Source organism: Triturus cristatus, chromosome 10 (assembly GCF_964204655.1).
Source record: "Triturus cristatus chromosome 10, aTriCri1.1, whole genome shotgun sequence".
NCBI lineage: Eukaryota > Metazoa > Chordata > Amphibia > Caudata > Salamandridae > Triturus > Triturus cristatus.
Window position 1 is genome coordinate 25,040,175 of NC_140593.1, and position 21,142 is coordinate 25,061,316.

Genomic DNA, 21,142 nt, shown 5'->3' on the forward strand with positions numbered 1-21,142 from the left:
ACAAGTGTTTTTGTGCTAGAGAATGATTCTGAATTATTTATAACAGGATTAGCCTCACCGATGTGCATTACATTTTGTTGATTAGCTTTGCTTTCATTAGGAGCAGCCAGAGAGACTTGGATGCTGTTAAAAATCACTTCCTTGCCCTATTGTGGGGATGTTACTTCTTTTTTCCTCTTTAATAAATTGTACTTCTGGATGCTGAATGTGCTCTCGAGATTCATTGATATTAATGACCTCATTTCCATCCATCTCCTTACTTGCTTTTCATGAGAGGCTTGTTTGTATGTTTGGGCATTCGATGCTTTGATGACACGGCTGTGGCTATGATTAATTACATTTACTATCTCTGGTTTATTCTCAACTGACATTCGTTTGACTTCATCTAATAAAGAACCAACCAAATTCAGTATTCATTGGATATTTTATCTATGATGTGAGCACAGGTACAGGTGATCATTTGATTATCTCTATCGGATTGAGCCCTTGCCACTAAGATGGCGATTACGATCCTGATAAAAAATTCCCCGTACGACTCGTATCCGGTCTTTTTACCGTACGAATCGTACAAGTGCCGTACAAACTGCCAATCACGATTTGCATGGTAAAAAGTCCATACGAACCGCATTGGGAATTATTCCCCACACGTCCTCGGGTTGGAAAATGTGTCCGACACGTCCTCGGACGATTTACCGTACAAATGTGAAAAGTGAAGTCCGACCGCGGAATCACGATCCATCCCGTGCGTCCGATGTTACAACCGTATGGAAAAAACACCATCCGCACCGAACTCCCATAGCAACCATGGAGACATGTGCCCGCATACGCGCCCAACACCCCCCCAGCCCTCCTATGTATGAGTCAAATCCCCACCCGTGTATGTACACCAGTGTATGTACGAGACGTACCCCCACCCGTGAATGTATGGAGCGTACCCCCACACCAACCATGAATGTACGACCCGTACCCTCACCCACGTACGTATGGAGCGTACCCCCACCCCAACCGTGTATGTACAACCCGTACCCCCACCCCAACCGTGTATGTACGACGCGTACCCCCACCCGCGTATGCATGGAGCGTACCCCCATCCCAACCGTGTATGTACAACGCGTACCCTCACCCGCATATGCATGGAGCGTACCCCCACCCCAACCGTGTATGTACGGACCGTACCCTCACCCGCGTACGTATGGAGCGTACCCCCACCCCGACCGTTTATGTACGACCTGTACCCTCACCCACGTATGCATGGAGCGTACCCCCACCCCAACCGTGAATGTACGACCCGTACCCTCACCCGCGTACGTATGGAGCGTACCCCCACCCCAACCGTGTATGTACGTCCCATGCCCCCACCCCAACCGTGTATGTATGACGCGTACCCCCACCCGTGTATGTATGGAGCCTACCCCCACCCCAACCGTGTATGTACGGACCGTACCCTCACCCGCGTACGTATGGAGCGTACCCCCATCCCAACCGTGTATGTATGACACGCACCCCCACCCGCGTATGCATGGAGCGTACCCCCACCCAAACATTCTAAGTACGGAGCGCACCCCAGGCCCCAACACCAGCATCTTCACACAACATTGCGCATGTACGAGTCGTACCACTATGAGTACGCATACGCGAGAACACCCATAGTGATAGTGAGCGTACGCACGCGTGTACGGTCCGTACCACTATGAGTACGCATACGCGAGAACACCCATAGTGATAGTGAGCGTACGCACGCGTGTACGGTCCGTACCACTATGAGTAAGCATACGCGAGAACACCCATAGTGATAGTGAGCGTACGCACGCGTGTACGGTCCGTACCACTATGAGTACGCATACGCGAGAACACCCATAGTGATAGTGAGCATATGCACGCGTGTACGGTCCGTACCACTATGAGTACGCATATGCGAGAACACCCATAGTGATAGTGAGCGTACAGGCGTGTGTACGGTCCGTACCACTATGAGTACGCATACGCGAGAACACCCATAGTTATAGTGAGCGTACGCACGCGTGTACGGTCCGTACCACTATGAGTACGCATACGCGAGAACACCCATAGTGATAGTGAGCGTACGCACGCGTGTACGGTCCGTACCACTATGAGTACGCATACGCGAGAACACCTATAGTGATAAGGACCGTACACACGCCTGTACGGGCCGTTGCTATGCATTTGTGGTGCCCTAGGGCCCCGGGACGCACCGTACCTGTGTGTGAAACTCCAAATTACATAGGGGACACATGAGGGACAAGTATAAAGGCCTACATGCATGCTGGTTGTCATTGAGACCAAGTTTAAAGTTAGAATGTTTTTAAGCAGGTGCACAGCAGTAGTCAGTTTGAATTAATCTACTTTGTTGCAATGTGGTTCTGGAGTTGACATCATGCTCAAGAAAAAAACACAATAAGAACCCACTGACTGTGCTAGGTTTGAAGTGATTAGAGAAAACATAGGATGCAAATGTGAGTGACCAATCACTCTGTACTACTGTGCATGAAACAGGCCAGCAAGGCAGATATAAGGCAGCCAGGTCCCATGAGGGAGCACTTGCCTGCACATCTTTGGATTCGACGACCCAGCTGCTGCTACTGATTCCCTGGAACCATGTCAAGGTCTGTGGAGAGGTCACAGCCTTTCACCCTGGAGGAGAACCTGGCTTTGCTGGATGTGATCCTCCCACAGTACCCCCTGCAGTATGGGCGACCAGGGTATCAGGTGAGTGCAGAGTCTACTAGCACAGACTGTGTCCCTTGTTTGTGACTGTGACTTCTGGCATTGTGTCCAGGTGTGACACACATGCTATGTACTGTAGGGGGGTCCCAGGGGGGGAATGCCTGATGTATCCCAGCCAGTGCATGCTGTGGTGCATGTCTGCCGTCCTCACTTGCATTGTGTTTACTGTGACAATCACTGCATGGTGCATGCCACATTCTGCCTGTCTTGTCCTCCTGGGAATGTAGCCTCTACAGTCCTCATTTTATGATGTGGTCAGCCCAGTGTGACAGGTGACTGTACCCACAGATGTGTGTTAGTTCTGTGTACCTGTGCTGAGAGTGTCCACATGATGTGTTTGTACCCTGGACATCGGTGTGTGTGTAAGTCCCCTGTCATGTGGGTGGGTGCATATGTGGAGTGTGGCAGCCGGGCTGCATGAGGGATGGATGTACCCTGCCCATGTGATGTGAGCAGGGAGCAGTGCTGTGTGTCTGACGTGCAGAGCCAGCCCCACACCTGTGAGCCCCTCCCCGTCTAGTGGCACATGTGCAGAGTGAGGTTTGTCGCTGCATTTGGCAATGGCAGGTGAATGTCCTGTGCCTCTGTGTGTCTGTGTACTCTGCTGCGGTAGCGTCAGTGGCCTGTGGCACGTGACTGCTTAGAGGTGCTGCACATTATCCTGGTGTAGCTTGTGATGCACAGTGTGAGCCTGGATCATTGATTGTGTTGTTGCCCTCATTCCACCTGTGTCCTTTCAATGGCACGTACTGCTTTTGCCCTTCCCCAGAGGATCATGTCCCTATGACTAAGGTGCAATGCGTTGGATGCATACTATGCCTTGTTGTGAACAGCAATTTTGTTCTAATATGTGTCTCTGTGACATGTGCCTGGTGTATTGATGTACTGTCACTTGTTCATCCTCACAGGTAGGCGCCTCTGCCAAGAAGCAGATATGGATGAACGCCGTCAGTGCCGTGAGGAGGACGGAGGGTCGCAAGCGGCGCCTGGCCCAGGTGAGGAAACGCTGGCAGGATATCCGGTGCTGGACGCGGAGGATCGCACGGGTCCTGCTGGGGGATTCACCTGAGACCCATAAGAACCGCGGGCGCCGCCGTCTGACCCACATCCACAAGCGTGTGCTGGCGGTGGTATTTCCAGACTTGGACAGGCTCTTACAGGAGAAGCAGCAGCAGGAAGGGGGTAGGTACATGTGTGTTTGTTGTGTGTCACCAGCATTTGTAAGTGCACAGTTGCATGGATACACTGCCAGGGTTTAAAGGTGCTGTGCAGATCCAGTTACCCACAGTATAGCGGTGCTCTCCTGCCTCCCTTCCCCTCCTTGCAATGTGTACCCTGGTCTGTGTGTAGTCACTCCTTCACAAGGTAATGTAGGCTGGCGCTTTCTCCACGTGAACTATACCTGTAGCATCATGTGTGGGGGTGGTGTGTGACAGGTTTTGGGACCTTGCCTGTGCCCTGTCCAGTTCATTACATGTGGGTTCCATGTCAGTTGGCACTGATGCTGAGTCCAGACATGGGAGTTAGTCTCTCAAGTGTCATGCCTCACAGCACGCATGTCCTATGTTGTGGCCTGTGACATGATGTGCATGAGTGTGCGATACGCATAGTGCAGGGATGGTGGCGTGTGTTGCAGTCATTCCCATTCAGGACCATGGAGTTGTGTGGCCACTACTGTCCCTGGGGCATATTTTCCTAGGTGTCATGTGTGTCATCACAAATCGTGGACACTCTCAGTGTCTACAGCATAGGTTGTGCTCTGTGCCATTGTCCCCTGGCACCATGTATATTGACGTAAAATGTAGTACAAGTGTCCACTGTACAGCCTGACCTGATTTTCCTTGTCCATACTCACGGGGGCCAGTGCCTGTGTGTCTTGTAACAATCATCTGATGATGACCATTTGTACATGATTATTTGGACAGGCGCACCTTGGGTATTTGGCGTCCAATCTTGCATTCATGCTGCCCCTGTGTATTTCACCCAGACTAAGAGATGTAAGTGCTTCCTGTGTCTCAACAAATTGTCTCATGTAGGGGGTGGTTGGTGCGGGCAAAGCCTACATGTCCAAACCTGAAATCTCCTTGCTAGGTGTGGCCAGTGTGTGATGTTTGTCTGGACATACTCTCAAGGTGCAGTGAGCTAGTCATGGTGGGCATGTTTTCAGTATTACCTATGCAGCATGTGCCTCAAGTTCATGGATATGGTCCCTGCTCATCCCTATTTTCAGCAACGCTGTGTGGTGCAGATGCAGTGCTGGATTGTCCCCAGGGCCTGGCTCCTCTGTCAAACTCCATTTCATGTCATTTGCTATTGTGTCATGCTCTCCATGGTTTTTCAGTGGCATGGTGGGTCAACCAACTGTGTGTTGCATGCCCTACATCTGTACCTTGTTTTGTAGATGTTACTGATCTTTCTTTTCAGGCTATGCACTGTAACCTATGTAGATTGGACTCATGTGACATATGTATGCAGGTGTATGATTAATTGCTGTCTCTTCACCTTGCCCACAGCATCGTCGGGGGACACGGAGGGAGACATGAGCACAGACGGAGCGGAGGGACCGAGCACCAGTGCCAGCGTTGACATCGTGGCTGGCACATCGAGTGGAACTGAGGCGGAGGAGAGTGAGGCCGAGGACCTGTCCACTGGCACGACAGAATATGAAGCTGACGGGTCCGAGGATGATCTCCCCGAGTGGGCGGAGGCTGCACCAGCAGCTGACAGCGGCACAACATCTCAGCCCGCCCCCTCCATTGCCATCAGCCGCCTCCCACTTGCTTGTGTCCCTTCCCAGCATGCCTGGTCACTACATGTCTCCTTCCTGCCAGGCACCGCACCCCCTGCCCCTGTCTCCACTGCTGCCGGCAATGCCGAGTCAGTGGACATCCAGCGGCAGTTGCAGGTTGGTCAGGCTGCGATTCTTAATGTCCTCCATGGCCACAGCCAAGTGCTGAACAACATGGAGGCATACTTGGAGGGCATTTTTTCATCGCAGGCTGACCAACGCAACTTGCTGAGGTCCATTGACTCGACACTGACTGCAGCAGTGGGTCTCCTGCAGCGCTACGTCCAACCCCCTACCCCTGACACATCCACACTTCCCACTCCCATGCCTGTCCCACGTACACCCAGACGTCAGCATGCACCCACCACAACAGACACAGGTACCACACCAGCAGGGAAGGTCATACGCACACCTCCTGGCACGCACACACAGGGTGAAGTAGGCACACCCACTGGGTCGTGGGGCAAAGGTAAGCCACGCAGCCCGAGTGGGAGTCCGCATTCCACCAAGTCCACTCCCTCCAAATCCCCTCCCCTCAGCTCTCCTGGCCATATATCTGGCAAAGACTCCTTCATGGCCGCTCTGTCCCTGAGCCCCACTGTGACACCACCCCACAAGCGGTCAAGGGAGTCCCCGGTCAGGGTGGTTGAGTCCCCCCCTGTCCACACCCTCCCCCTGTGGCGCTGCGACCCATCCCTCCGCCCCCCCCCTCCTTGGGGCCTGTGGTTCCTTCGGGTGCAGGGGAGTCGCTGGAGGACCTTGCAAAGGTGTGCAGCGCCATCCTGGCCTCCGCCTTTGGCCCTGCCCCACCCCCTGTGGTGGAGTCCTCCATCCCTGCACCCACGACGTCTACCCTTCGCCCTCATGTCCCTGCGGTGCCTGGTCCTTCCCCCCCACATGATGCCCTCCCCGCTCTGGAAGACGAAGGAGTCTGATGACTGTGCAGGCAAGCTAGGGGACATGCGTCCCACTGTGTCCCCCATCCAGCTGTGACTCATGGACTGCCCTATGGACTTTGTAAATATTGAACTTTCTCCACAAATACTATTTTTGCTAATGCTGAATAAAGCCTTTTTTTTTTCTTAGAACTCTACTGCTTTTGTGGTATTGCTGTTGGTGGGGCTGCTCCATGATTTTGGGTGGTGATCATGTGTTGGGTGTGTGGGAAATGTAGTAGTGTGCTGGTCATAGGGGGTACCCTGGTATCTGTGTGCCATCACAAGGTGTTAGCTAAGTTTCTTTGTTCATGTAGGCTGTTACTGCATGGTGAAATTGTCCCAAGGTGTGTTCCTTCCTCTGTGTACCCTGACATCTTCCCTGCAGGGTGTTTCCAATGTGTTGTGCTGAGCTGTGTCTACATTAGCTTGGTGTGTGACGGACCCCTTCAACTTTGGCCATGCATGCAGAGCGATGTCTCCACCTGCATCATTCGTGGCATCCTTGGTGATAACTGTACTTGTGTATGTAGTCTGTTGACATGACTTCATGTGGACATGTTCCCTTTTAGGCAGTATGCATGTGTGTACTCCCAGCCTCGCACACATGTGTTACATGTACTGCAGGGTCTTTGTGCACCTGACTGACAATTGTGGCCATTGGATCTGTGGGCACTCCACCCTTTTGCTTTCCATGGGCACTGCTGGGGGCCTCTGCACCCACCCCTCCTGTGTCTGGGCACAGCTGGGAGGACTCTGGACCCACCCCTCCTGTCTCTTGGCACTGCTGGGAGGACTCTGCACCCACCCCTCCTGTCTCTGGGCACTGCTGGGAGGACTCTGCACCCACCCCTCCTGTCTCTGGGCACTGCTGTGAGCGTTAGGCACCCACCCCTCCTGTGTCTGGGCACTGCTGGGAGGACTCTGAACACACCCCTCCTATTTCAGCATATGTACGCTTAGAACATACACGGGTGTGGGTTCGCTCCATGCATACGAGGTGGGGGTACGGGTCGTACTTACACTGTTTTGGTTGGGGGTGCGCACCATGCATACGGGGGTGGTGGTACGGTCCGTACATATCCGTCCCCATGCTATGTGATGCTTGTGCGGGCCGTACCCAGGCCTTTGCCACGTGGGTACAGCCGTCCCGCCATTGTTGGGATGACGTAGGTGTGGGCGTGGTACGACTCGTATCCACGCTCTTAAGGCGTGGGTACGGGACGTACCTGTATTGTTGTGTTGCCGGTTCACGTCGTCAAGCACTTCCGTTGTGGTGGACGCTGGCTTTGCTGGACACGCCCCCACCCCCTCGTAGTGACCAGGGCCTGGGGGTCAGGTATGTCCAGGGCATGTGTGCTGTGTGACTTTGGTGGTGGTTTTGTGGCCTGCCCCTGGTCCTGCCCCCTCCCCCTTCCCCCCTCCCTTTGTTGTTCTGACCTTCTGCGGCGTCTGCGTCGTAACCTGTAGAGGAGGTCGACTGCTATGAGGGCCGGGATGACACGTAGGTTCGGGTCCATGTCTGTCCGTCGCGTGCAGGTACTCCTTGTTCGCGTCGTCCTGATTTCCCGGCAGTTTTTGGCTGCCGGAATATATTCACCATGCGGGATGACGTCGGTGCGAATCGTAATTCCTGGTTCGTGAATGGCAGGCTGCGTGCGTCCCGACGTCACGTCGGCGCTTTCCCGGATCACATTTGTATGTTTATTTTCGTCGGTCGGGGTTTTGTACGATTCGTACGGAAATGGTATTTCCGTGCGAATCGTAATTCCATGTTTGTATATTTTTTCGACCGGGTACACGTCGGACGGGGAATATGCTCCGTCCGACGGTTCGTACCCGGTTTTTACCGGATCGTGATCGGCACCTAAATGTGTTAAATTGAGTAATTTAGAATCGATCCCGGCAACATAAAGGGCCAGAATATTTAATAGATCCACCTGGATATTCAATTTATCTGGGCTGTGGCTATAGCGTCCATGGTTTTAAGCAAACTGTTCCATATTTCTGATTGAAAGTTTATAGAGTCCTCTTCTTGTCTTGTTCTCACAGAGAAAAGGGTGTCATATTTAGCTAATAATGATAAATCAGCAGAATTTAAAGGATTATTCATAGAGTCTTAATTCTCTAGTTTGTACGGCATATGAGCACATTCAATGTCTATTACCTCAGGGATCAAAGCAGGTTTGAAGTAAAGGTTTGTTCTTCCTGTTGTAGGTGTTAGAATGAAGGGATCTATTTTAATTCCACTTTTCAGACTTGAGGACGCTTCCGGTCTTGTCATTTGACAGTTTAGGTCCCTATTATGATTGGATTAGACTAATTTGCCTGGTGACAATATAAGGGAAGGCAGGAATACATCATCACCTGTGGTTGTCTCAGTGCCTGATGTAATATTAATCACCAGACTTAAGTCCAATTACGCTCTATCTGAGAATACACCCTCATTATCAACATTTGCAGAACTTTTTACTGATCCGTTGCTATTATTAGTGGTTGCCATTGTCCAATTCCTGGTCCTACTGTCGATATTTCTAGACTTAAATGTTACAGCTGAGGTACAGGGAGCATGAACCTGGGCTTTTATGACCAAAGGGTGATAGTCCGGTACCTGAGTAGAGGCTGCGTTGCTTACTTCAGATGGCTTTTGTGGGCTTGTTCCAACACCTGTATATTTTTTCGTTGAGACTTTCCCAAAGTGTTATTGGAAAATAGGTGTTGTTAGAACTGATTTTATACAACTTAGTTCTATTGGTGTTGTACCTCTGTTCATTTTTGTTTGAATCCCGGGGACAATTTTACTATCCTTGATCTTCTTTGATGATTTAAAATAATCAGTGATGGATGAAAGAAAGGCCTCAGTATGATCATTTGGAAGATTCTCTTCGCTAATATTTGGGTGCTGACCCACTAGAGGGCAGGTCACAGTTGGACATAGCAGATTTATACTTTCCCCAGTTAGTATGCCTGGCCCTCCACAAATTGTCTCAGAATCAAATTTTCCCAATCTTCTTTTCTGCTTCTTTGTCTGCTGTTGTAACGCTGCCCCACACAGGCGGACAGCCCTCATGGTCCTGCAATTGTACTACTTCCGAGGCCTGGATACTTCTAGGTTTTACAGTCAAGCTCAACAGAGAATTTCTGGCGTATGTTATATTTATTTCTGGATCTCCCACACTAACATTATCACATCTGCCCTGCCTCTCTTCCCATCGGATTCCTTACACTGAGTTATCACATCTTCCTCATATCTCAATCTCTTTGGACCCTCACACTGATAGCATCACATCTACCCAGCATCTCTCACTCCCTGAATTGTTCACACTGATATTATAATGACATGTACCACACATCTCTCACTACCTGGATCCCTGACACTGATGCAATCACATCTGCTCTGCATCTCCTCCTCCCTGGATCCCTCACACTGATGCTATCACATCTGCCCTGCATCTCCTCCTCCATGGATCCCTCACACTGATGCTATCACATCTGCCCTGCATCACCTCCTCCCTGGATCCCTCACACTGATGCAATCACATCTGCTCTGCATCTCCTCCTCCCTGGATCCCTCACACTGATGCTATCACATCTGCCCTGCATCTCCTCCTCCATGGATCCCTCACACTGATGCTATCACATCTGCCCTGCATCTCCTCCTCCCTGGATCCCTCACACTGATGCTATCACATCTGCCCTGCATCTCCTCCTCCATGGATCCCTCACACTGATGCTATCACATCTGCCCTGCATCTCCTCCTCCATGGATCCCTCACACTGATGCTATCACATCTGCCCTGCATCTCCTCCTCCTTAAACCCTTGTACTGATACAATCACAGCTGCCCTGCATCTCCTCCTCTCTGAAATCCACACACTAATATTATCACATCTGCCCTGCATCTCCTCCACCCTGGATCCCTCACACTGATGCTATCACATCTGCCCTGCATCTCCTCCTCCATGGATCCCTCACACTGATGCTATCACTTGTGCCCCATATCTCTACCTCCCTGGTTCCCTCACACTGTTGTTATCGTATGTGCCCTACATCTCTCATTCCCTGGACTCTTCAAACTGATGCTGTCACATGTGCCCACATCTCTTTCTCCCTAGGATCCCTCACACTGATGTCATCACATGTTCTCTGCATCTCTTAATCCCTGGATCCCTCACACTGATGCAATTACATGCTCTCACATCTTTCACTCCCTGAATCCCTCCCACTGATCCTATGACATCAACCCCTTATTTCCTCCATTTCTGATCTCTCACATGACAAAAATACAAATTCTTTCTCAGTCCTCAAGATGTGTGATAATTCCACATGTGCCCTTTGTTTCTTCCCTGTTGATGTCTCACACATCTCCCTCTCTTCCTCTCCAGGTCCCTCACTCTGTCTGCAGTGAGAGTTGTCCTCCTGGATACAGGAAGGTCCCTGTAAAAGGGAAACCTGTCTGCTGCTATGACTGTGCCCTCTGCACAGAAGGAGAGATTACCAACAAGAGCGGTAGGTGATAAAGCACTGTGTGCCAACCAATGATCCTTTTCAAAGACCCACATGAGAAGATGTGTAACTTGCTCATCAGTGTAAGTTACTTTGGCAAATAACCCTCTTCATTTGAAATATTTACTTTACATATGTTCACCATGTCAGTCACATGGAAATAAAGTTATGAGAACAGAATGATAATATTTTAGGATCTGCCAAAGCTAGAATTAGTCCATGGTCATCAATTAAACCACGTCTCTTTTTCTATTATTCCCTCTCTCCCTCCATTCTCCAAAGCCAGTGCTTGCTTTGAGGTGCTGCGACTGGTACAGTCACACTAGGTGCCAATGTCAAGGAGGTGCCCTCTGCATGGCAGGCTGAACTGAGATAAGAGCATCCTTCAGAGATATTTGTGTGAGCATCATTTTAAGGGGGTATTTACAACAGCATGATAACTCTGGTGATTAATGCACTCGGAGTGATCTAAGATTTGTATTTCAAAGTTTTGACCCATGAAATAGTAGCATAGAGGGTTAATGTTCCTGCTGCAAAGCACAACATGTGACATGCAGATCACAGATTAATATTTTATGTACATAGTGTAGTGGATTATTGTTTTTATTTCATAGATCCTGCTGAAACTTTGAGTTCAAAAGTGACAATCCTTTAGATATAATGCATTGAGCTATGAACCGGCCTCAACGTCTTGCATGCAAATTGAAAGGCAGAGGTTTAGAACCTAATTGTTTTCTTCCTCTCAATCCTTTGTTATTCCACCATTGCGTAAAAGGCATCCTGTGGGGAGCAATGCAATTTTATTAGCTTGACTCCTCAATCATGCGTTACATTTATGGGCAGACTTAAAATGACTTTGTGCCTGGTTTTCATCACAAACTTGTGAGCCTGATGAAAACTATTGTTTTGGGGCTAACTTTCCAGCACAAATACTAATTTGCACTGGACAGTAACCCTAAGTAACACAAAGAAGCACTCTGCATTAGTTAGGAAAGGAGGCATACCATGGGTACCACATGAACTTTCCCATGCACTCACCCATAGATTTTGATTTCTATCTACTAACTTCAGTATGAAAGAATTGACATAAATAAATAATGCATCCATGAGGCAGATTTGAAGTTTAAAAAATGATTTCTTTTCTCCGAACCTTTCGAACTTTACATACATGCTGCACAGTGCAACACACATACAAAGTGGTTCAGGGTCACACTTTGTCAAATATAGAATTTTGTGCTGGAAGGGAACCCTTCCAGTATAAAACCTAAGTTTGGAATCACCTGAACTCCTTTGCACATTGGTGCAAGTGTGTTTGCATTGATGCAAGGCAGCCTAAGGTATGCAAACACTGGAGGAGAGGTCAACAACATCATATATTAGGGCCCCTTCGTTTCTCCATGGAAATTACTATAAAATGTAATGCCTACCTGTGAGAAAGTCATCCTTTTTATCCCGGTCACCCCCATTGTTTGATTGATACTGGTGGTAACTCACTCTGATTGTGCCCTGGGCCATGCGAACCAGACCCAGGGCCAGTAGTCTGTGTAAAATGTACATGGTAATTAGGTGAAAATGCAATTAATATGAAAACCAACCTGAAAGCCCCTAGTATATGGTAGGGCATGTAGGTTTAGAGGTCCAGCAGAGCTGATGCACTTGAGTGTGCGTTGCAGTGCTGTCTGCTGTCATTTTCAAGGCAGCTCTGCTTTATGGGCTGCCTTTAAAAGTAAATTATATGCAAATTCGACTTTGGAATTAAAGGTATTTCTACAGTCTCAAACTGGCTTACTTTTACATATGTTACCCCAAACGTCACCCATAGGTGCCCCAGGGGTAGGGTGCCCCAGGGGTAGGGTGCCTGACAACTATAAGCAGGAACATTATATAAGGATGTTTTATATGCCCAGGTGAGTAAAAAACTGCTAATTTCATGTTTTCCCATCGTAGCACATGGGCTTCAACTGCTATTGATAGAAGCAAGTTAAAAATGTACTTCAAAATATTAAAGTGATTGCTAGAATAAATCCAACAACTTGCTATGGTTAGATTTATTATAACTATCACAGAAAATAAGTTATAGAACTATGTTATGTTATGTTACAGCGTTCTTTTATAGCGCACGGCTACTCGAGAAGAGTGTTCCGGCGCTTTCCACCTGCATCTCAGAATAAAAATAACACAACACAGCAAAAGAATGAGAAAAAGAACTGAAACTGAAGCAATAAGAACAGCCTAAAGATTAAAAAGCCAGGTCTTCAGGCTCTTCCTGAACTGGAACAAATTGACAGTGCTGCGCAGCGAAAGAGGAAGCGAGTTCCACAGCTGTGGGGCTTTGCAGCTGAAAGAGCGCCCTCCCGTGCGGGCCTTCCTCACCCGAGGGACCACCGCTTTATAAAGGGATTCCGAGCGCAAGGAGCGGACTGGTCGATAGAAGGCTAGTCTCCGCCGCAGGTATCCAGCCCCTGATCCAAACAGGGCTTTGTGCATCAGAGTCAGGGATTTAAACTGGATCCGCTTCCGGACAGGCAGCCAATGTAGCGCCTGAAGCAGCCCGGAAGCTCGGGCTCGGGCTCGGGCTCGGGCCGATGTAATAAAAAGCCAGCCTTCCAGCAGTCTCTCCTGATTGACTAGCCTTTGACAGGCTACGCCAAGCTCCTCTGATGAAGTGTGAAGTAGCCGACATCGAGACATAGGGAATCTGGTAGGAGGAGATCTGCAAGCTGCAGAGCAAAAGGCAGGGTGGGCATTGAGTAGCTAAACTGGTCTTCAAAGAGAGAATGACAGTTAGGACAGGGCACAAGCTCAGACCCACTTCCTGTACTCCGAGCCAGACAGGAGCCCCACTAATTGAATTAGCGGAGGGACTTAAAGGGAAGTGTTAAGGAAACGTAGCCAGGCCAGTGGGTTGGCTTAGCCAGATCTTAACCTCCAGGGGATAATTTCTACATTTTGGATTTTAAAGGAATAGTGTTTCTGGGACAAGAATATGCCACACTTTGGAGGAAGGGGTCATACCTGAGGGTGGCACCCTGCCATCCATTGATTAGGGGTGCCCCCGGCTTATCACCCAAGACCACAACATGTTAAAAGAGATCCACTTGCATCATCTCCAGCAAGAAGAAACCAGTTGACTACCTTCAGCTGGACTTTAAAGGATTTGGCCAGGTGCATTGTGGGAAACATAGGAACAACATCCCAAGGAGCAACTCAGAGCTTCTGTAACCTTGGATTTGTGTTTTTACCCTTCAGAACCCAAATGGTCAATCTGGAAGAAGATCCAGAAGTTTGGAGAAGATTAGAGAATTTTTGGCAAAAATCTCCATAAAGGTGACCAACCCATTGACGGTAGTCAAGCCGGAGACGTCAAATTACGACCCGGCCTGAGATTCACAATTGCCCCACTGAAGCTCAGGAGCTTTTTGTCCTTGACAAGACTTCCAGAAGATGACCTATAGATCACGCTTAACCAAACATCTGTCAAACCCGGCCTGACAAGGTTCCTTGCTCGATGTCGAGAGAAAAAGCTTCAAAAAAGTAAGGTAGTCAGAAGGTAAAAACTTGCCAGGGCACTACCGCTAAGTGTATACAGGCGATCATGGTTGGCCTGAAACTTTGACTTTGTCCCGGTTAAGCACAACCGGAGCACTCAAAATGGTGCTTTTAGCTTTTAGGCATTAGAAAGTGTTTATTCTTTAAAGATCATTGTCTCTGGTTTCCTACATTGTATTTTTCTTTTTTTGGTGTCATTTTAATCATAAAAGTATTTCCTATTTTTATAAATTGGTGTTGGATTTTTATTGTGTGATGTCGCTTACTTATTTAACATATTGGTGTTTTTAATACTGTACACTCCTGTCTCCTAAGTTAGGCCTCCATGCTCGTAGCCAGCTTACAAGGGTTGATCAAGGGGCTCATCTTTTCAGACCTTGACTGGACATTACATTGTGATTGTGGCCTTATTACTAGTGGTAGGGACCCACCTACACCTACTGATAAACTACATTCCAACCCTACCATTGAGGATGACACGTGACTCCTACATCTTTTAGTCATTATTGTTCTAAGTAACATTGCCTATTCATAGATTTACACACTTTTAAGGCTCTCTGTATGTAATGTAAAGCACTAGGACAGACTTCTTTGGGATGATTAGTGCTATAAAATAAATACATGTCAGGTGGGGGCTAAGGAGAGATGGGGGCACCATTGGCAGGTGGCAGAGAGGGAATGAAGAGGAGGTTATGATGGAGCCAAGCAACAATTGTTGCACTGGGCGACACTAATGATGGTGACGGCCCTCTCTCTACCCCTCAGTGAAAGGCCTTCTCTTCCTTTCTTTCAGTTTTCAGGATCATGGACCACTTACTAGACCATCTTCCCCTGTCAGCACAGAGCACTCTCTGTACCTTTATGTTTGCTCTGTGCAGTGTGGTCTCTCTTCTTCCTTCTGTCCCCTCCTTGCAACACATCTTTTTTATGTGTGTCTTTGTCAGTCTGTCGGCCAATCTCTCTCTCTCTGTCTCTCTACTCCTTCATACTCTGTCCTTCCTACTCTCTTTCTCTTTCCCCTAGTTCTCTCTGTCTGTATCCATCCATCTCCATGTTTTCATTTCTTTTACTCTCTCTCTTCCTACACTGCTTTGTCTCCATTTGGCTCTTTTGTTTCCTCTATCCAATGTTGTCTTCCCTTTCTTCTCCCAATTCTCCCTGTTTCTCTTACATTCTGCTACTCTGTCTCTGTATTTTGTGCTCTCCTACTCTCTACATTGTCTGCCTTTCTCTTCATTTATGTTTTATCTCTTCTGTCTCTCATCCAAACCACCTATGCCACTATACTCCCCATTAGACCATCTATACAAGTGAGCAGGAGACAGAGGTGAAGTAAAAAAAATACAGAGGTTTGAATTAGAGGGGGAGAAGCAAACACCTATAGTATCAAACAAACAGGAGAGATAAACTAAGAGAGACAGAAGGGGCCAAGGAGGGGCTTAGGAGAATATCAAAGTTCAGGCAAAGATATTGATACTCAGGCAAATTTAGGCCAATTCACAAGCTGCATTTTGTAGCACAAACAATAGTGCTGCTCACAGAATACAAAGCACTATTCACCAACCTACATGCAGAGGCCTACGTCTCTGTCTCTCCTATTATTTAAATGCAGAGACCTCTATCTCGTTGGAGGAGATCTCCATAAACATACATCTATGTTTTTGTTGTAAATGTGGATTAGGGGCAGGGAGCAATTACTGGAAAATGGGGAATACTTACTACAAACTGAGAGGGGACTAGAGAGGGTTAAGGAGGAGCTAAGGGAGGCTCAAGGCTGGGTTTAGGGAGGGACAAGCATTAACACTCAAATGAGTAAGGCCATTGCTATTCACAGACCTAGAGTAAACCCAGCACCACGCACAGCCAACCACTGGCACTGCAACACTCCTCTAGAAATAATAGAGGCAGGGGCGTAAAATAACACTATACAGCAAATACTGTTAAAATAAATTAATGTATTTTTAATTTTTATAATTATATATGTAATTTCACACTACAAACCATTTTCCCATGTGTTGTACACATAACTGGTCCCACAAACACCCTGTATTCCACCCATTGGGTCAGGGTACTTGTACCCTGACGCCTTCTATCACTCTCATTGTTTAATTTCAGCTTCCAGAGACCGTGTCCTGTTACATAACATGGTGGCCGGAACTTTCTATACAGGTTGCGGCCAGCCAATCACAGCATTCCTGTTGGTACATGAATTTGCGACTCATTGCAAAATAGGCCAGAAGGATTTGTGCCTCTAGATATATAAATTTGTTTTTACATCAATATCTCAAAGACCACTGAATGGATAACAAAAAGGGCTCTTTCTGGACCTAGAGCTACCTTTCTGGCAAATTTGGTGTAATTCCGTCCAGCGGCTTGGGCTGTAGTCGTGTTCAATATCCCTATTGGAATTATCACGGGAAACACACTTTTTTTGCCACCCTTTTTCTTAGCCCCTGCTTGACAGATCCCCCCATAAATTTCCATGTACAATATAACCAAGGGGAACATTTTTGGGGGAACATTTTGTGAAGCTTTTTCAACCTGCGCCAGAGATTGAGACAGGTCAAAAAACACTTTTTCCATGGAAACTTTCTCCAGAAAAAGTCCTTTTTGTTATTTGGGGGCATATCAGCAACAACCGGCGATAATTATCTCTAAGCGCACTTAGCGCTCGGATAATTATCGCCGGCTAACGTGGATTTTTATCACTGAAATAGCGTGCTATTAGCAATGCTTATCTCAAAAGTGATAAAAATCCTAGCGCTAACTGCCAAACATGAGATTATCGCTGGAAACCCAGCGATAATCTCACGAAGTTTGGCGTTAACTTGATGATAGGGCCTCACATACTTAGCCATGATATCCACCTTCCATAGGATATCATGGCTAAGTCAGTCCTGAAGCAGGCGTAAGGAAAGGAGCGATAACAGACATTTCTCCAGTCATGTCAGGTCAGGAAAGCCCACTTTGCATCTCATGAGAGATGCAAAGCTGGGCGTTAAGAATATGGGCGCTAATGCAAGGTTTCACGTGATAGCGTGACCTTGCTAATTAGGCGATAAAATTATCGCCGCTTTTCGTCCGAAAACGGACGCAAAAGCGGAGATCATTTTATATCGCCTCGTTGCTAATATGCCCCTTGGTGTCAATTTCTTCAGTAATGTTTGAGATATTACAGAAAAAACTATATCAAAGGTGCAAAATGTATTTTGTATTAATATAAAATAGTTTAACATTTGTTTAAATGTAATAATGCATGTAACTTTAGGTGTTTAAAAATGAATATATTTATATTAATTTTGTATATAATTTTGGGTAATATTTTACTACATAATAAATAAATATAAACATGTCACTTTAGGTAGGATTTTTAAAAATTAAACCTATGAAAATAAATCTCTGTTATATTTAATATATTTCAATTATTATATATGTAGTTAAAAATTATCCTAATTGTGCTGCAGTATTACTTTATTTTTTTCTACTGAGAAAATTCATATTTAATTTTAAGTTTCCTTAACAGTCACCATGGAAATATGTTTTAGATGTTTTTTAAAGTTGAATATATTTTTTTTAAATTTCACTCTACTTTACCATGGGGAACTATCCACCCAGTGGTGAAGATTTCCACCTATATGTGAAAAATTATTAGTTGTAACTTTCCACTTTAAAAAATGAGGCTCTTCCTCCATGCTTCATGGAGTGGGGAAACATAACTCTACACTATGGGGCCGATCGGTCAGAGCCTTTACAAGCCGCATCGTAATGGAAAGCTCGGTTTTGGTTCTAGGTGGTCAGATAGTAATCCAGCTGCTCATTCTGGCTGGCTTTCGACGGCTAGTCTGAATCCCACCAGGAATCTCAAAAGCGGGCCTTTCCACCCTTGAGATAATGATGCACAGTTTTCAGCATGGTTTCCATGCCGGCCTCTCCGACATGGAAACCATGTCAGAAAGTGTTTTGGAGGCCCACTGCAGGGCCCACTTGGGTGTGCAGCCTCTGGTTGAGGGCCTTGTTGATCCCTGCACCCCATACAGGGATCAACAATGGTGCAGGAATGAACCACACCCCTCATTTACCCTTGGGAGCATGCATTAGAGACGGTTTACAGCCATAATGCATGCACCTATAGTGAAATGTAGGAATGTGACTGAACAGTGTTCAGTCGCACACTAATTAGGGGGGTGGGACCACTGACCGGGTGTTGGTCGGTCCCAGGACCAAGTCAGGCGGAAGGAAGACTTACCGACATCGCAATAAGGCCCTATATAGTAAACATACACTCGGAAATGGTGAAAAACCAAAAAGAGAAATTTGTTACAATGAGTTAACTTGAACATGTGGATTTTCTCATTTGTGAATTTCCTACATTTGGTTATTCACCATTTCCAAATGTAATATTAATAAATATTAATTTTTAACAAACATTAAAGAAAGAAACAACCTAGCAATTTAATTTTCAGTTACTATTTATTAAAATTAATCACAAATACGGTTTAATTAATGTTTTTTTTAAATGTTGAATGTTTTTTTTTTTTAAATTACTGTTATTTGTTAAACTAATTACAAAGGTAATTATTAATTGTGTATACTTTTTAAGACACATACACACATATGAACATAATTTAAAAGTAAACATAATGTAATTATTTTAAAATTCTTTTTCTACTGGGTGTTTTATTGCATCTCTGCTACCATTATTTTCTATGGGAGTGTTTTGCACAACTGTGAGAGGCCTTGTGTGGAGCTAAACTTATTACAAGGCTTGGCTGGAGTTTGTTTGCTACTGTTGTTTATGTTTTTTGTACTTTTGAAAGTTTCTTTTTTTTATTTTTATACAACTGGATGGAAAGCAGACACCCTACCACAACAAACTCAACATGAACTTGAGGGTTTATTACATCACTTGATGCAGTATCACTCCCTAATATCTCCAAGTTAGTCGTAAAGGGCCCAATGGTAAAAAGAAACAGATAATTCAGAGAGTAACAGTACATTGTATTATAAATGCAATTTAGATGCAGCCCAGACTTGCCCTGCGTACCTGACCACGTTCCTCATCAGAGCATGTCATCCATGACTTGTCTCCAAACTCCCTACACTTTGTTGAATTTCTTAGGACATCCCCGGCTTTGTACAGAATTTTTTTGTAGCTCATACACCAATCCACATTGGTCTTGCAACTTCTCTTCTTCAGGACCTCACTACTAGGGTGGGTGATAAATTCTGCAAGGCTGGAGAATTTGCAGAGTTTTTCTCACAGCACATTCCACATTCCACATGGAACGTGGAGTTCAGACAAAACTCTGTCAACTGCAGTGTGGTGGAGGTTTTTCTCATCCGCAGCTCCTCAACTTTAGGTTTTCAAGAGGGTGAGGGAATTTGCATCCCCTAGTGAAATGTTGTCAACAGAGGCAGTAGAAACAGGTTCACACTGAGAAAAGTGCCATCCCTCAACAAGCCCACATGAAGCTCACCCTCATTAACTGTAGATCACTCGCTAAACATAAGACAGAAATCTATGACTATCTCACAGACCACCAGCCTGAGGCCCTGTTTCTCACAGAAACCTGGCTCAACCAAGACTCTGCCCCTGACATACTTGAGGCGCTACCTAACAACTATTGCATGCTGAGACAAGACCGCACCCTAAAATGCGGAGGCGGAATAGCTATAATTTTCCATCCATTCATCAAGTGCACGCTCGATAAAGCTCTACTAGGCAACGCAGAGGCAGCCCTCTTTAGCTTAACCCGTTGACCGCGGGGTAAAATCTGCCGCGGTGCGGGTGTTTAATTGCGCGGGCGAGGCCGCTCGGCCAACGGATGTGCGCAGCACTACGGAGGTAGTGCTCGCGACGGCCGTTGCCCGACAGGCTAATGGAAAGGGTTAAGCAGAGCCAATGGGACCATAACGAATGGTCTCCTATCTATTGCCCACCAGAACCATCCAATGATTTCATAAATAATCTTATGGATCTGGTAACCCAGTTGGCGCTGAAATACAATAATCTCATAGTTCTAGGTGATCTCAATCTCCACATTGATGACCACCTCAAAACCGAGGCAAAAACCTTATGCAAGGAACTTACCAGTATACAGCTCGAATTCAAATCTGCGGCGCCAACACACCACGCAGGCCACCTGCTTGACCCTATTTTCTCGAACCACACGGGGATTGTAGTAAAACAACCTGCCCCTGTCCCATGGTCCGATTATCACCTCATTGAATTCTGTATACCGTTACCTAAACAACGCCCTATGGAAAACGCTGAACCCCCTCGCCCATGCAGAAACTGCTCCAAGTTTAACCACAAGAGCTTCTCCAAAGCACTTCAGAAAACACCACCGCTATTGCATAATGACGCCAATTCGTCGAATACCACAATTAACAAATGGATAACAAAGGGCCCTCGATGATGCAGCCCCATGGACCACTAAGACTCCTAAGAGAGGGTCTAAATCAGCACCCTGGTTTAACGAGGAGCTGAGAACCGCCAAACAGAGTTGCAAGCGCCTAGAACGGAAATGGAGAATTGCCTTCTCCAAAGAAGTGAAAGAAGATTACAAAACAGCTCAGAACAAATACCATTCCCTCCTCAAAAAGAGGCGCTCCATGT

At 46.8% G+C, this 21,142-nt stretch overlaps 1 protein-coding gene across 1 annotated transcript in view; it reads left to right on the top strand.

Annotated features, from left to right (window-relative positions):
* Positions 1 to 21,142, top strand: part of LOC146788743 (vomeronasal type-2 receptor 26-like) — a 527,880-nt gene that overhangs the window by 467,261 nt on the left and 39,477 nt on the right. The window contains exon 4 of the mRNA XM_085630959.1: positions 10,854 to 10,977. Coding sequence (XP_085487085.1) covers positions 10,854 to 10,977 — 124 coding nt within the window. The remainder of the gene's footprint in view (positions 1 to 10,853; positions 10,978 to 21,142) is intronic.